Source organism: Canis lupus, chromosome 12 (genome assembly GCF_011100685.1).
Source record: "Canis lupus familiaris isolate Mischka breed German Shepherd chromosome 12, alternate assembly UU_Cfam_GSD_1.0, whole genome shotgun sequence".
Taxonomy (NCBI): Eukaryota; Metazoa; Chordata; class Mammalia; order Carnivora; family Canidae; genus Canis; species Canis lupus.
The window spans coordinates 11,676,897-11,691,097 of record NC_049233.1 but is presented as its reverse complement, the minus strand read 5'-3'; the positions used below and the strand labels follow the sequence as shown (position 1 = coordinate 11,691,097).

Below are 14,201 nucleotides of genomic sequence, written 5' to 3'. Positions count from 1 at the left end.
AGCCCCAGGGGAGGGCCAGGGAGGGGACGGTGGCGGGAGCTTGATCCTTCCCATATAAACACAAAACATGCAGAACTGAAAAAGGCACAGACTATATTGCTACTACTTCCATTTGCCCAAACCCAAATCCTGCACCCACAACAGCAGTCTTGCCCCTCCCAGCACCCCAGGATCTGCAGGGCTGGGGCTGGGCCGGGTATGGGACTGCTAGTCCCCACCTCCCCAGAGAGATCTGGCTGGCCATGTTGGCTGGAGGGTTGTAGGAGCTGAGGCCAGGTTCAGCGCTCAGTCCGTCCTCTTGAGCACATGGATAAAATAGCAAGGAATGGAGGCCTGGCCCGGCTTGTAAGGCTTGAAGTCACCCAGGACGCTGTGCTGGCACTTGCCCCCAAAGGCTGCTCGTAGCAACTCCGTGAAGGAAGCCAAACGGTGCGGGTAGTAGGACAGCCGGAACTTACTGCAACAGAGCCCCCAAGCAACCATGAGGACTGGTGGCCTCGGCACCACCCCCCTTCACCCGCTGCCAAGCCCAGTGGGTACCTCAAGCCAGGAGAACCATCCTGACCAGCCCCTGGCACCTGCACTGTATAGTCCAGGGTCACCATGTGGGCCTTGTTGTTCACTGTCAGCACTGATGTGGTGATGTCCTTGGTCAAGTCGCTCTGTAGGTAGTGGTGCAGGCTGTATTAGCCTTGGCAACCACTGCAGGGCTGGACCCCAGGATCACATCCCCCATTCTGGGCTTCTCATCCCACCCCCAGGGCCCTCACCTTATAGTAGATGTTCTTTCCTGGGGGTGCACAGCCTGTGCTGAGGATGTGGTCATAGTTGCGATGGTCAATGACCAGCAGGCCCCCTGACCGCACCATGCTCGCGATGTTCTTCAGTGCCAGCCGGTGCTCACTCTGATCTCCTGAGCTCCAGGCAAGGGCAAAGAGGCTGCGTCCGCTCAGGGCCCCAAGCACCAGTCTCCCTCCCAGCTTTTTCCTCCCCAGGGATACAGACGCCAAGTCAGGGAGGAGCAGAAAACAGTCTGCTCTGGCCAGGATAGCAGGCACCCAGGGGTCTGTGAAAAGAGGTATAGCTCAAAGGGCCAGGCTCCAGGGTACACTCTGTCTCACCTTTGCAGTCTGGCAAGTGGGCAAAGCTGTTTCCAAGGCAGATGACAGCATCGAAGGCACCCCCTGGTGGCTGGGGCACATCTTTGTCCAGAGTCATCCAGTTGGCTTCTTCAATGACTGGGACCAGGAAGGGGAAGGAGAGCTCGAGGTGGCATGGAGGCACCAGCAGTACCCCTCTCCATCGAGTGCAGCCCTGCCTCAGTTTCCTCTTCAAGACACATGGGGATTCCCCATCCAGTTAGGAGGAGGGGATTATTATGGATATGGAAGGTGAAGGGGAGGAGGGGTCAAGGGGGCGGGGAGGAAGCTGTGATGGGAAGAATGGCTCTGTGCTTACTGGGTTTTATTTGGGAGAAGACACTTATAATCAAAACTAGCCCCTCATTACCAGATACCTCATTCTAGTGCCTAAGCCTCCCTTTCTGGGGAAATGAAAGTAATTTTGCTGTCCCCTTAGGGAAAACAAACACCCGAATTTGCACAGGAATTAAGAGCACTGGGCCCTGGGGTGCCGGGCGGGGAAGGCCTGCCTGGACGTGCGTACCCCACTTGTCGAAGGCTGGCTCGTGCCGCCGGTTCCAGCGCTCTTTAAGTGCATACTTCAGCATCTTGTCACTGGCATCCACACTGGTCACGCTGAAGCCCTCTTCCACCAGCATGATGGAGTCCACCCTGGGCAGGGCCAGAGGGGAGAGAGGCAGGGAGGGGCAGTCAAGGGGCCTGGGAAAGGCAAGGAGGAGGTCCTGTGCTGGACCCTTCTGTCTCCTCCACTCTTGGCTCCATTCCTCTTCTTCCTCTCCCCAGGCCCTCTCCACTGATCTCAAATGACCTGGCAAATGGGTTCCCTATCACCAGGTAGCAACTTTGGGGTTTTGTTAGCATCCCTTCAGAGCCAGGCACTCCGTCATTGTGCATTAATCCTCACGGCAACCCTGTGAGGTACATGGGGTTTCCCTCGCTTGAGAGATGAGGCAAACTGAGGTCCCTGGAATTCAGGAACCTGGGCACGCGGAAGTAGTACAGCATCTCTTCTCCACTAGGTAGAGGGGCCTTCACCCCTCTGGGGCAGGATTTCAGCAACTCTAAGTGGGACATCACTGCATACATCTTGAGGTTTTCTGAAGACCTTAAAAATGGATGTATCCAAAGCTCCTGGCACAGCGCATGGCACGGCCAAGTATCGAACGAATTGTTAACTGTTAACACTGCCCAAGGCCACGACTCGGGAGCTGTGCCAGAGCCAGCACCCAGGAGAGCTTACATCGGTCTGGTCCCAAAGCCAAGCCGCCGCCGCCGCCGCCGCCGCCGCCGCCGCCGCCGCCGCGCCGCCGGGAGGATCCGGCCGTCGGCATCCCGAGTCCCCACCTCCACGCTGGCTGTCCCAGCCCCTCCTCCCGGCCGGCACCCCCACCCCCAGGGCCCCGGCCCGCGCTCACCCGGTGCCGCAGGCCACGTCGAGCACCCGTTGGCAGCCGTGCTGGCGCAGCAGCCCGAGCAGCCAGGCCTTGTACTCGGCCGTGCGGCTGCGGGTGTCCCCGATGTAGAGCTGCCACACGCGCGCCGCCTCCCCGTCCGCGTACTGGTCCGGGAGCCCTTCGGCCGCCACCCCCAGGGAGCGGGTGCGGTACACGCTGTCCACCATCCTGCGGCGCGCCTGGCTCCGCCGCCGCCCGCCCGCGTTTATAGCGCGGCCCGCCCGAGGCCGGCCGCCCCACCTGCCCAATGGCAGGTGAGCGCGGGGACACGCCCCTGCCGGGCTGCGGCCTCGGGGCGGGGGCGCGGCCGGGAGGTCTGAATAGGCCCTTCTCGCCCGCGGGAAGACCAGCCCTCTGGGCGACCACCCGGCGGCAAAGGGCCCTCCCTGCCCCACCCACTGAGCCAGGGCCCCGCAGGACCCGGAGGGGCCAGCCGCGGTGTGTGCGTGGGGGAGGGGAGCGGTGAGGCCGCCCACCCCACCGCCGCCACCTAAACTGCAAAGGAAGGAAAGAAAACTTCCCAGTCCACGCCGAGCTCAGCGCTCGGACGGTATTAGCATATCTAAAGGAGGCTTGTCCGGCTGGAGGAGGGCCTGGAAGGGAGGAAGAGGGCGTATCTGGGGATAAGAATGCTGGAGGGGCCACCCAAGTCCAGGAGCAGTTCTAGTCCAGGGGATCGTCTGCCCACCTGGAGGCAGGTGCTCCTCCGGCCTGGAGGTGACGCACTGAGCTTTTCCCTGAGTCTCTAAGGCGACGTCCGACCTTTCCTCCCAGTTCTTTACCGACTAGCAATGCTTCTAAGCACTTTTTGCTGTTTGAGGCCCCTGTTTGAAATCCAGCATCTCCACCAAAAATCAATCAATCTTATTTTTTAAATAAGATTTTATTGGGACGCCTGGGTGGCTCAGTGGTTGAGAGCTCGCCTTTGGCCCAGGGCGTGATCCTGGAGACCCAGGATAAAACATGGAGCCTGCTTCTCTCTCTGCATGTGTCTCTGCCTCTCTCCCTCTCCTGAATAAATAAAATCTTTAAAAAAAATTTTTTTAAAGATTTTATCTATATGAAATGAGCAAGAGAGCATGAGCAGAGGGAGAGGGAGAGGGAGAAGCAAGCTCCTTGCTTAGCAGGGGAGACCCACTGGGGGCTTGATCCCAGGACCACGAGAGCATGGCCTGAGCTGAAGGCAGCTGCTTAACCGACTGAGCCACCCAGTTGCCCCTTAATTTTTTTTTTTAAGATTTTATTTTAAGTAATCTCTGCACCAAACATGGGAATGGAACTCACAATCCTGAGATCAAGGATTCCATGCTTTATTGAGCCAGCCAGATGCCCCTAAAAGTTGATTAAAAAAAAAAAAAAATTAGAGGGGGGATGGGCAGAGGGAGAGAGAATATCAAGGGTGCTCCATGCCCAGCACAGAGCCTGATAGCAGCCCAATATCAAAACTCCTGAGATCAGGACACTTGGGTGGCTCAGCGGTTGAGGTCTGCCTTTGGTTCAGAGTGTGATTCCAGGTCAGAGGGTCAAGTTTCGCATCGGCTCCCTGTGAGGAGCCTGCTTCTCCCTCTGCCTATGTCTCTGCCTCTCTGTGTGTGTCTCTTATTCATTCAGGAGAGACACACACACACACACAGAGAGAGAGAGAGAGAGAGAGAGAGGCAGAGACACAGGCAGAGGGAGCCTGACATGGGACTCAATCCCAGGTCTCCAGGATCACACCCTGGGCCGAAGGCAGCGCTAGACCACTGAGCCACCCAGGCTGCCCTAAATAAAATCTTAAAACAAACAAACAAACAAACAAACAAACAAAAAACACAACCCTGAGATCATGACCCCAGCCGAAATCAAGAGTCAGGCACTTTCCAACTGAGCCACCTAGGCACACCTAAAACTTTTGGTTTCTTTCTTTTTTTTTTTTTAAGTATTTTATTTAGGGACGCCTGGATGGCTCAGTGGTTGAGCATCTGCCTTTGGCTCAGGACGTGATCCTAGGATCCAGGATCAAGTCTCACATCTGGCTCCTTGCATGGAGCCTGCTTCTCCCTCTGCCTCTCTTTCTCACCTTTCTGTGTCTCTCATGAATAAATTAAAAAAGATTTTATTCAATTATTTTAGAGCGAGCATGAGAGAGGGCAAGCAGGGGGAGAGGCAGAGGGGCAAGGAGAAGGACAAGAGGTCTCCTCACTGAGGAAGAGCCCTACCCCGCCTCAGGGCTCAGCTAGATCTCACGACCTTGATATTACGACCTTGAGATCACAACCTCAGCCAAAACCAAGAGTTAGCCGCTTAACTGACTGAGTCATCCAGGCGCCCCTAAAAGTTTTAATTTGTAAACATTCTCTGCTTTCTACAGAGATACCCGCAAGATACCAAGTCCATGGTTAGGGGTTGAAATGCTTGATGCCCTTGCTGCTGTGTTGCACACTTCTACTTCATAAATTGGCCCTTTGGTTTGGTTAGTGTACATCTACCCTTCCTCCCCAAAGCAGAGGTCTCTTCCTTTTTTTTTTTTTTTTTTTAAGATTTTGTTTATTTATTCACGAGAGACACACAGAGAGGGAGGCAGAGACACAGGCAGAGGGAGAAGCGGGCTCCATGCAGGGAGCCTGAGGTGGGACTTGATCCCAGGAGTCGATCCCGGGGCTCTGGGGTCACACCTGAGCCAAAAGCAAAGGCTCAACTGCTGAGCCACCTATGCGTCCCCAGAAGTCTCTTCCTAGGACAAGACCCTGGACTAAGGTGGATTCAGCAATATGCCCCCCAGTGAAGCCCAAGAAAGCGAGAACAGCCTTCCCCACCTATGTTTGTTCTTCTGGCTTCAGAAAGAGCTAAGCATGGAATTTAGAATGGAGGCTCCTCTCTCCTCATCCTTCCATTATCTGTAGAATCTGGGAGCTAGAGGGACCCCAAAGATTATGTAATCATTCTTAACTTCCTATTTTTAGCACACAGACTGCCTCAAATGGGCCTGTCTTCCCCAAGTAATGGAGTCTTGTGCTTATGCTGACCCTATAGAGAGGTCCTTGGCAAACTTAAAAGGGGCACAGGGGACACCTGGGTGGCTCAGCAGTTGAGCATCTGCCTTTGGCTCAGGGCGTGATCCTGGAGACCCTGGGTGCAACTCTGGGTGCGATCCCCATCCCAGAATCGAGTCCCACGTCAGGCTCCCTGCAGGGCGGCTGCTTTTCCCTCTGCCTGTGTCTCTGCCTCTTTCTCTGTATCTCATGAATAAATAAATAAAATCTTTAAAAAAAATAAAGGGCACAGTACTGGGAATTATAAATATATAGATAAGTGGCCTAGGGCAAATTATTATTTTTTTCCTATTTCTTTTACATTTACTTTCGTCTCTTAACCCCTTCTGAATGCATCTGAGGTAAGCCAGGAATTTTCTAGGGGCTCAAAATGCTATTGGGAGGGGCACCTGGGTGGCTTAGTGGTTGAGTGGCTGCCTTTAACTCAGGTGGTGATCCCGGGGTCCAGGGATGAGTCCTGCATCTGGCTCTCCACAGGGAGCCTGCTTCTCCCTCTGCCTGTGTCTCTGTCTCTCATGAATAAATAAATAAATAAAGTCTTAAAAAAAAAAAAAAAGAGAGAGAGAGAAAGAAAAAATGCTGTTGGGAAACGTCACCTTTAAAAAGACCAGGATGGAAACCTGGGTGGCTCAGTTGGTTAAGCATCTGCCTTTGGCTCAAGTCCCAATCCTGGCATCGGGCTCCAGGCTTAGTGGGGAGTCTGCTTCTCCCTCTTCCCCTTGCTCCTGTGTGCGCTCTCTCAGAAAATAAAGGTTTTAAAAAATGAAAAAGAATGGGCAGCCCAGTGGCTCAGTGGTTTAGTGCTGCCTTCGGCCCAGGGCATGGTCCTGGAGACCCGGGATCAAGTCCCACGTTGGGCTCCCTGCATGGAGCCTGCTTCTCCACAGACAGCCTGTGTCTCTGCCTCTCTCTGTCTCTCATGAATAAATAAATACAATCTTTAAAAAAAATAGGGGACCCCTGGGTGACTCAGTTTGAGCATCTGCCTTTGGCTCTGGGTGCGATCCCCATCCCAGGATCAAGTCCCACATCCTCCCACATCCAGCTCCCTGCAGGGAGCCTGCTTCTCCCTCTGTCTATGTCTCTGTCTCTGTGTCTTTCATGAATAAATAAATAAAATCTTTTTTAAAAAAATGAAAAAGAAAAAAACTGGGATAATCCATGTCAACAGGTCATAAGTCTTCTCTCTCTTTTGATCTCAGTATTTAATTGTTTGTTTAGAAAGGGACGGAAGAGAGGTAGAGGGAGAGAAATAATCCCAAGCAGGCTCCACACCCATCATGAAGGGCCCTGTGGGGCTCTAACATCCCTGAGATCATGACTTGAGGGGAAATCAAGAGTCAGAGGCTTAATCGACTGAGCCACCCAGATGCCAGGAGTCTCAATATTTAAAGACAAGACAATCCCCAGAAACTTTTTCTTGTCCAGAAGTGATTTCAGCTCTTATTTATTTCTTTCCTGTTTTAAAACAAAGGTCTTAGCATTTTTGGCGTAATGCACACCTCTGAATGTTTGTATAACATTGTTGTGATTGGTTTACAGCCATTAGAGGCTAAAAGGCCATACTCTCCATACTGATAAGGAATTTTATTTAAATATTTGGCTTTTATTTAAATATTGATGCTTATAATTTTTTTTTTGATGCTTATAATTTTTGAGAAAAATATAATTTTATCTACAGAGCCATAATATGATTTTTTAAAATAATATAAATACTGGTGGTAAATTTGGAGTAAAAAAATAGTTTGTGAGTAGCTTGTGAAATGTACTTTCCAACTGCAAGACGAGACGTTTGTTCTGAAGTTAATAATTGATTTCTTTCTCATCCAGAGGCATTTAAAAAGATGTTGACACCATAGCACACATGACGTTTCATGGACTTTTTTTCTTCCTTTCTTTCTTTTCTTTTTTACTTTTGACCATCAAAAGCATGTTTTCTTCACTTGACCTTAAATTTTTTGGCTTTAATCATACTTTCTTTTTCTTTTTCCTTTTTATTTTTTAATTTTTTAAAAAGATATTTATTTATTTATTTATTTATTTATTTATTTATTTATTTATGATAGAGAGAGAGAGAGAGGCAGAGACACAGGAGGAGGGAGAAGCAGGCTCCATGCAGGGAGCCCGACGTGGGGCTCGATCCCGGGACACCAGGATCATGCCCTGGGTCGAAGGCAGGTGCTAAACTGCTGAGCCACCCAGGGATCCCAAGTTTTTTTTATTTTTAAGATTTTATTTATTTATTTGAGAGAGAGAGTGAGTGAAAGAAAGAGAGGACAAGCCGGGGAGGGGGGAGGGCAAAGGGAAAGGGAGAAGCAGGCTCCCTCGCTGAGCAGGGAACCCAAGACTATGTGGGGCTCAATTCCAGGACCCCAGGATCATGACCTGAGCCGAAGGCAGATGCTTAACCAACTGAGCCACCCAGAGGCCCCAAATGAAATTATTTTCCAAATGGAATTTTTCTATTAATCAATACTGTTACCCAGAACAAATGTTTGTTTCAACTCTTCTCTACAAGATGTTGTTCTTCTATATTTTACGAGGCAGAAGGTTATACCTAAGTGAGTGTTGTGGTCTTCTTTGTCACAAAATATACCAAATAATTAACATCCTTCATCCCTAAACTGCCCATGCCCCCCGATGATATATACTGAAATTGCTTTTTGTTTTTACTTGTTAGTTCGGTGAACTTCAGAGAAATTAAATGTGAGGTCCTGAGCCATGGAAGAGAAGATCACAGAATCTAAATCAATCTACAGTTTGACTTAATTAAAAATTAAGGGGCTGCCCAAGAATAGATGATGTTTTTAAAATGCAGTGCTTACTTAGAATTAGTTGAAAAGAGGGATCCCTGGGTGGCACAGCGGTTTGGCGCCTGCCTTTGGCCCAGGGCGCGATCCTGGAGACCCGGGATCGAATCCCACGTCGGGCTCCCAGAGCATGGAGCCTGCTTCTCCCTCTGCCTGTGTCTCTGCCTCTCTCTCTCTCAATCTGTGTGACTATCATAAATAAAAATTTAAAAAAAAAAAAAAAAAAAAAAAAAGAATTAGTTGAAAAGAGTAAATTCTTCATCCCCACCCTCTTGCACTGTTGGTGGGATTGCAAGTTGGTGCAGCCATTCTGGAAAACAGTGTGGAGCTTCCTCAAGAAGTTAGAAATAGAGCTACTCTACAACCCAGCAATTACACAACCAGGTATTTACCCCAAAGATAGAGATGTAGTGGGCAGTCTGGGTGGCTCAGCGGTTTAGCGCCTGCCTTTGGCCCAGGGTGTGATCCTGGAGTCCCGGGATCAAGTCCCACGTCAGGCTCCCTGGATGGAGCCTGCTTCTCCCTCTGCCTGTGTCTCTGCCTCTCTCTCTCTCTCTCTGTCTCTCATGAATAAATAAATAAAATGTTAAAAAAAAAAGAGAGAGAGAAAGATGTAGTGAAATGACAGGACGCCTGCATCTCAATGTTCATAGCAGCTTATCTGCAATAGCCAAACTGTGGAAGGAGCCAAGGTGTCCTTTGACAGATGAATGGATAAAGAAGATGTAGTCTATATTACTCAGCCATCAGAAAGGATGAATTCCTACCATTTACTTCGATGTGGATGGAACTAGAGGGTATTATGCTAAGTGAAGTAAGTCAATTGGAGAAAGACAATTATATTATTTCACTCATATGTGGAATATAAGAAATAGTGAAAGGAATCATAAGGGAAGGAGGGGAAACTGAGTGAGGAAAAATTAGGCATACAAACCATGAGAGACTCCTGATTCTGGGAAACAAAGGATTGCAAGGGAAGAGGGTGGGGGGATGAGGTAACTGGGTGACAGGCATTGGGGAGGGCAATGATGTGATGAGCACTGGGTATTCTATTATATGTTGGCAAATTGAATTTAAATAAAATATTTTTATTTTTTTAAAGATTTATTTATTTATTTATATTTATTTATGAGAGAGAGAGAGAGAGAGAGAGAGGGAGAGGCAGAGACACAGGAGGAGGGAGAAGCAGGCTCCATCCGGGAGCCTGACACGGGACTCGATCCCGGGTCTCCAGGATCATGCCCTAGGCCAAAGGCAGGCGCTAAACCACTGAGCCACCCAGGGATCCCAAATAAAATATTTTTATTTTTTTTTTTTATTTATTTTTTTTTTTTATTTTTTTTTTTAAAGATTTTATTTATTTATTCATGATAGTCACAGAGAGAGAGAGAGAGGCAGAGACACAGGCAGAGGGAGAAGCAGGCTCCATGCACCGGGAGCCCGACGTGGGATTCGATCCCGGGTCTCCAGGATCGCGCCCTGGGCCAAAGGCAGGCGCCAAACCGCTGCGCCACCCAGGGATCCCCCAAATAAAATATTTTTAAAAATAAATTCTTCATCCCCAAATGTGGATGTTTGCAAAAAGACTTTAGCTTGGGAATATGGCTGTAGCTGGACAAATTCCCAGGCTATTCCAATTTGAGAACACATTAAAATACTAGAATTGTGAAGTATGTATGTTCAGTAACTACAAATGAAGGACATCCTGTTTTTGTTTAGATTCAGAAGAGGTAGAAATTAATTTTTCAAATGATGGATGCCAATACCCAAACTCCAGTCCAAGCTGCTGTAAAAAAAACCTCTTGTCTGTTGACTGTGTCTACCCAGGTTGAACACTGGGTTTGGAGGAGGGGAGGGAAGCCACCCACCCACATGGATTCTATTGGCAGATATATCAAAATGGGTTCCTTTTTGGACTTTTTCTTTTTAAAGATGTTATTTATTTATTTGAAATAGTGAGACAGTGAGCAAGAGCAGAGGGGAGGGGCAGAAGCAGAGGGAGAAGCAGGCTCCCTGCTGAGCAAGGAGCCCAATGCGGGGCTCTATCCCAGGACCCTGGGATCATGACCTGTGCTGAAGGCAGACACTTAATTGACTGAGCCACACAGGCGCCCCACCTTTTTGGACTGTTTAATATACATATAAGACTTATTTTGCTTTAACAAAGTCCTGTTAAGTGAGTGTAAAGTTGGTCCCTACATCAGTGAACTGCAATACTAATTAAAGGTGGCCTCATTGCTATTAAGCTCAGTGCACCTATAAGAATTTCACCAATGTGTAAGAAGAGAGGTTTTCTTTGACCATTTCACCCTTTGTTACAAGCAATTTTAAGATGTGCTAATATCCAATAAGATCTCTTCAATGTATATGAATCTGCTCATTGAGCTGGTCTTCCACATAAAAATGATACACTATTTGAGCTCTGGTAATAGGCTAAATAAGCATTGCTTATTGAAACATGTGACTGAGCACATGTCATCATGTTTTGATGAGATGAACAGTAAAATTCCAAGACCACTCACCACTGGTGAGTAAGTAACTTCTAACAGAATAAAAACCTGGCTTATTGGGGACACCTGGGTGGCTCAGAGGTTTGGCGCCTGCCTTTGGCCAAGGGCCTGATCTTGGAGTCCTGGGATCGAGCTCCCTGCATGGAGCCTGCTTCTCCCTCTGCCTGTGTCTTTGCCTCTCTCTCTCTCTGTCTCTCATGAATAAATAAATAAAATCTTAAACAAAACAAAACAAAACAAAAAAAAACAAACCTGGCTTATTGGATGTCTTTTTTTGTTTTGTTTTGTGTTTAAGTAGGCTCCATGCCCAGCGTGGAGCCCAACACCAAGGGCTTGAACTCATGACGCTAATCAAGATCTGAGATGAGACCAAGAGTCAGATGCTTAACCAACTAAGCCACCCAGGCACCCCTAGAAGGTCTTTTTTGTTTTGTTCTTTTTGAACAGAGAAACTTTTATTTTTTTTTGGGGGGGGTGGTGGTGGTGGTGATAGGAGATATAGGAGATGTTGCCAGCCCTGGAACTGGTGATGGGGTAGGCCTGCTTCTCTCCCCTTCGATGTGCAACAACATCTCCTTATAAAGAATCATAATCATTTTCATGGAAGTTTAAGTTCTGCTGGCCAGTACAATCTTAGTAAATGGAGAATACAATTTTAAAAAGTGAATAAATTTGGATTGTTCTTCAAGAAACTGTAAACAGGAGCTAGCCCTTGGGAGATGCATGTCTGGCCCAGTCAGCAGAGCATGTGACTCTTGATCTCAGGGTTGTAAGCTTGAGCCCCACTTTGGGTGTAGAGATTACTTAAGAAAAGAAAAAAAAAAAAAAAAAAACCCAGCCCTTGAGAGCAGCAAAAGGATCAAGCTGGCTTTTAGCTCTATGCAACTGTAAACTCTGAAAAGGGAAAAAGATTTGAAAGCTATCTGAAATTTTTTTAAAAATATTTATTTATTCATAAGAGACACAGAGAGAGAGGCAGAGACAGGCAGAGGGAGCCCAATGTAGGCCTTGATCTTGGGACTCTGGGATCATGCCCTGCGCCGAAGGCAGATGCTGAACCGCTGAGCCACCCAGGCATCCTGAAAGCTATCTGACTTCTAATTGCATTCCCCACATTGAACTTTGAAGACTGTAGCTGTCTGCCTTCTAGAATACAGCCAATGTAAGGGGAGGATGGTGCCCACGGGGGCAGGGCTGCATGGTGCTATGGCGTTAGGGCTCTGCCCCAGGACACTGAAGCCGTTCCACCTGGGCTCATAACCTGCATGGGCCACTTATGGGATGTGTGGCCTTGGGCAAGTTACTTAACCCTTCTGTGCTTCATGAATTCAACAGCTACATATTAAGTAGCTACTCTGTGCCAGGTACTATACTGAGTGCTGGGGATAGAACAGTGAACAAAATACATACAAGTTCCTGTTCTCTTTGTGGTGGGATATGCATGTGTGTCAGGGGTGGGCGGTGGTAAAAATGTTTCCGGAGCTGGCGCCTTGCCTTGAGAGATGTTTGTAAAAAACCATTGAGCTGTACACTTATGTACACTTTCCTATGTGTCTATTTTACATCAGTTTTCAGAAATTCCTGGGCTTGAGATCATAGCTGTGGTAAATCATTATGTAAAGCATGCAGAGCGTGCATGTCACATAGTAAGCACTCAGAAATTAGTGGCTGCTAATATCGCATTGAAACTCATTACTAGAGCAAACCAGGCCATAAGGGGGTGTTCAAGAGGGATTCAGCGGGCTTTGCTGCGGGGCCTAGTACACAGAGCCCTCTTCTAAACCAGTTAGGTGTGGACCATGCATTTATCATGAAAAACATGCTTTCAGATAAAATAAGAAGAGGCATTGTGGGGGCTCCTGTGTGGCTCAGTCATTTAAGATCTGCCTTCCGCTCAGGTCATGATCCCAGGGTCCTGGGATTGAGCCCTGCATCGGGCTTCCTGCTCAGTAGGGAGTCTGCTTCTCCTGCTGCCATTCCCTCAGCTCGTGCTCTCTCTCAAATAAACAAATAAAATCTTTAAAAAAAGAGGTATTTTACTCTCATTTGTGAATTGAAGTGCTGTAGGCTTCTGTGAACATGTGGACGGTTGTATGCAGCACAAATGTTCCATATCTAAGGGACTGTCATATTGCAAATCACACAGCTTTGTAAATTTATTATTTCCTGGTGGCCGAGTGTCTTACTGTAACAAAACTTATGTTAAAACAACTTTATGACAGATGGAAGTCAAAGGTGTGAAGAGCACCATCTTCCAACTTATAAAAAGTTGCTGTGTGGGAATAGCATCGAGGAAGTGGGAAATAGAGGAAACTGCTTTCTAGAAATTGCCCTTTAAAATGAACACAGGGAGGGCAGCCCCGGTGGCTCAGCAGTTTAGTGCTGCCTTCAGCCCGGGGCGTGATTCTGGAGACCCGGGATCGAGTCCCACATTGGGCTCCCTGCACGGAGCCTGCTTCTCCCTCTGCCTGTGTCCCTGCCTCTCTCTGTGTGTCTCTCATGAATAAATAAATAAAATCTAAAAAAAAAAAAAAAAAAAAAAAAAAAAAAAAATGAACACAGAGGAGCACCTGGATGGCTCAGGTGTTTAGGCTTTCTATTCAGGTCATGATCTCAGGGCTGTGGGATCAAACCCCGTGGTGGGCTCCATGCTGGGTATGGAGTCTGCTTAAGATTCTCCCTCTCTAAAACTAAAATAATAAAAAACAAATAAAACAAATAGAGTCTCTATGCAACTACCCCTGAGATTTGAGCCCCCACCCCTGAAACTTCACTACTAAGGTCTGTAGTTCTTTCCATCACTGAACTGAAAAAAAAAAAAAATACACACAACAGCTTTCTGGTTAGTCCATCAGCCTTTGGGGTTCTGGATGATTGAGGTGTCTGGCAGACAGATCCTCTCTGGAGTTCTGACTAGTTGTTTCTGAGGACAAGACCCTGACGTTGACTTCACTGAGGTCCTGCCCCCTCTTCACACAACACCCTGTTTTTCCTGCTGTAGTGGGTTCCACTTGGCCTCATCTGAAGAACCATGGGATTTGTTAAACATGCAGACTCAAAGGTCCCTAAACCAGCAGATCTGAGATGAGCCCAGACATCTGTACGTTTAACAAACATTCCCTATGACACTCATATTCAGGTGAGTTTAAGAAACTCTGTTCTAACAGGATTTCTAATAAAGGGACTAAAATCTGCTTAACTGGAGCTCAGCCAGTCCCCTCACCTTATGGAGAGAAGGGGTGTGGGAAAG

The 14,201-nt window shown here is 48.1% G+C and overlaps 1 protein-coding gene across 1 annotated transcript; it reads right to left on the bottom strand.

Annotated features, from left to right (window-relative positions):
* Nucleotides 1-72: 72 nt before the first annotated feature.
* On the bottom strand, nucleotides 73-2,799 carry GNMT (glycine N-methyltransferase). The gene is made up of 6 exons (XM_038554100.1): nucleotides 2,558-2,799; nucleotides 1,666-1,793; nucleotides 1,122-1,238; nucleotides 771-913; nucleotides 541-662; nucleotides 73-457 (listed from the first exon to the last, which is right to left on the bottom strand). The coding sequence occupies exons 1-6, from the start codon at nucleotides 2,761-2,763 to the stop codon at nucleotides 286-288; spliced, it is 888 nt and encodes a 295-aa protein (XP_038410028.1). The 5' UTR covers nucleotides 2,764-2,799; the 3' UTR covers nucleotides 73-285.
* Between the last annotated feature and the right edge of the window lie 11,402 nt (nucleotides 2,800-14,201).

Bases quoted from the DNA above. Each gene is read 5' to 3' on its own strand.
- GNMT (XM_038554100.1), bottom strand. From the start codon at position 2,763: ATGGTGGACAGCGTGTACCGCACCCGCTCCCTGGGGGTGGCGGCCGAA. The intron at 663-770 runs GTGAGGGCCCTG...CACTACCTACAG, and splicing joins GAAAGAACATCTACTATAAG to AGCGACTTGACCAAGGACAT. The intron at 458-540 runs GTACCCACTGGG...GCTCTGTTGCAG, and splicing joins GATGGTTCTCCTGGCTTGAG to TAAGTTCCGGCTGTCCTACT.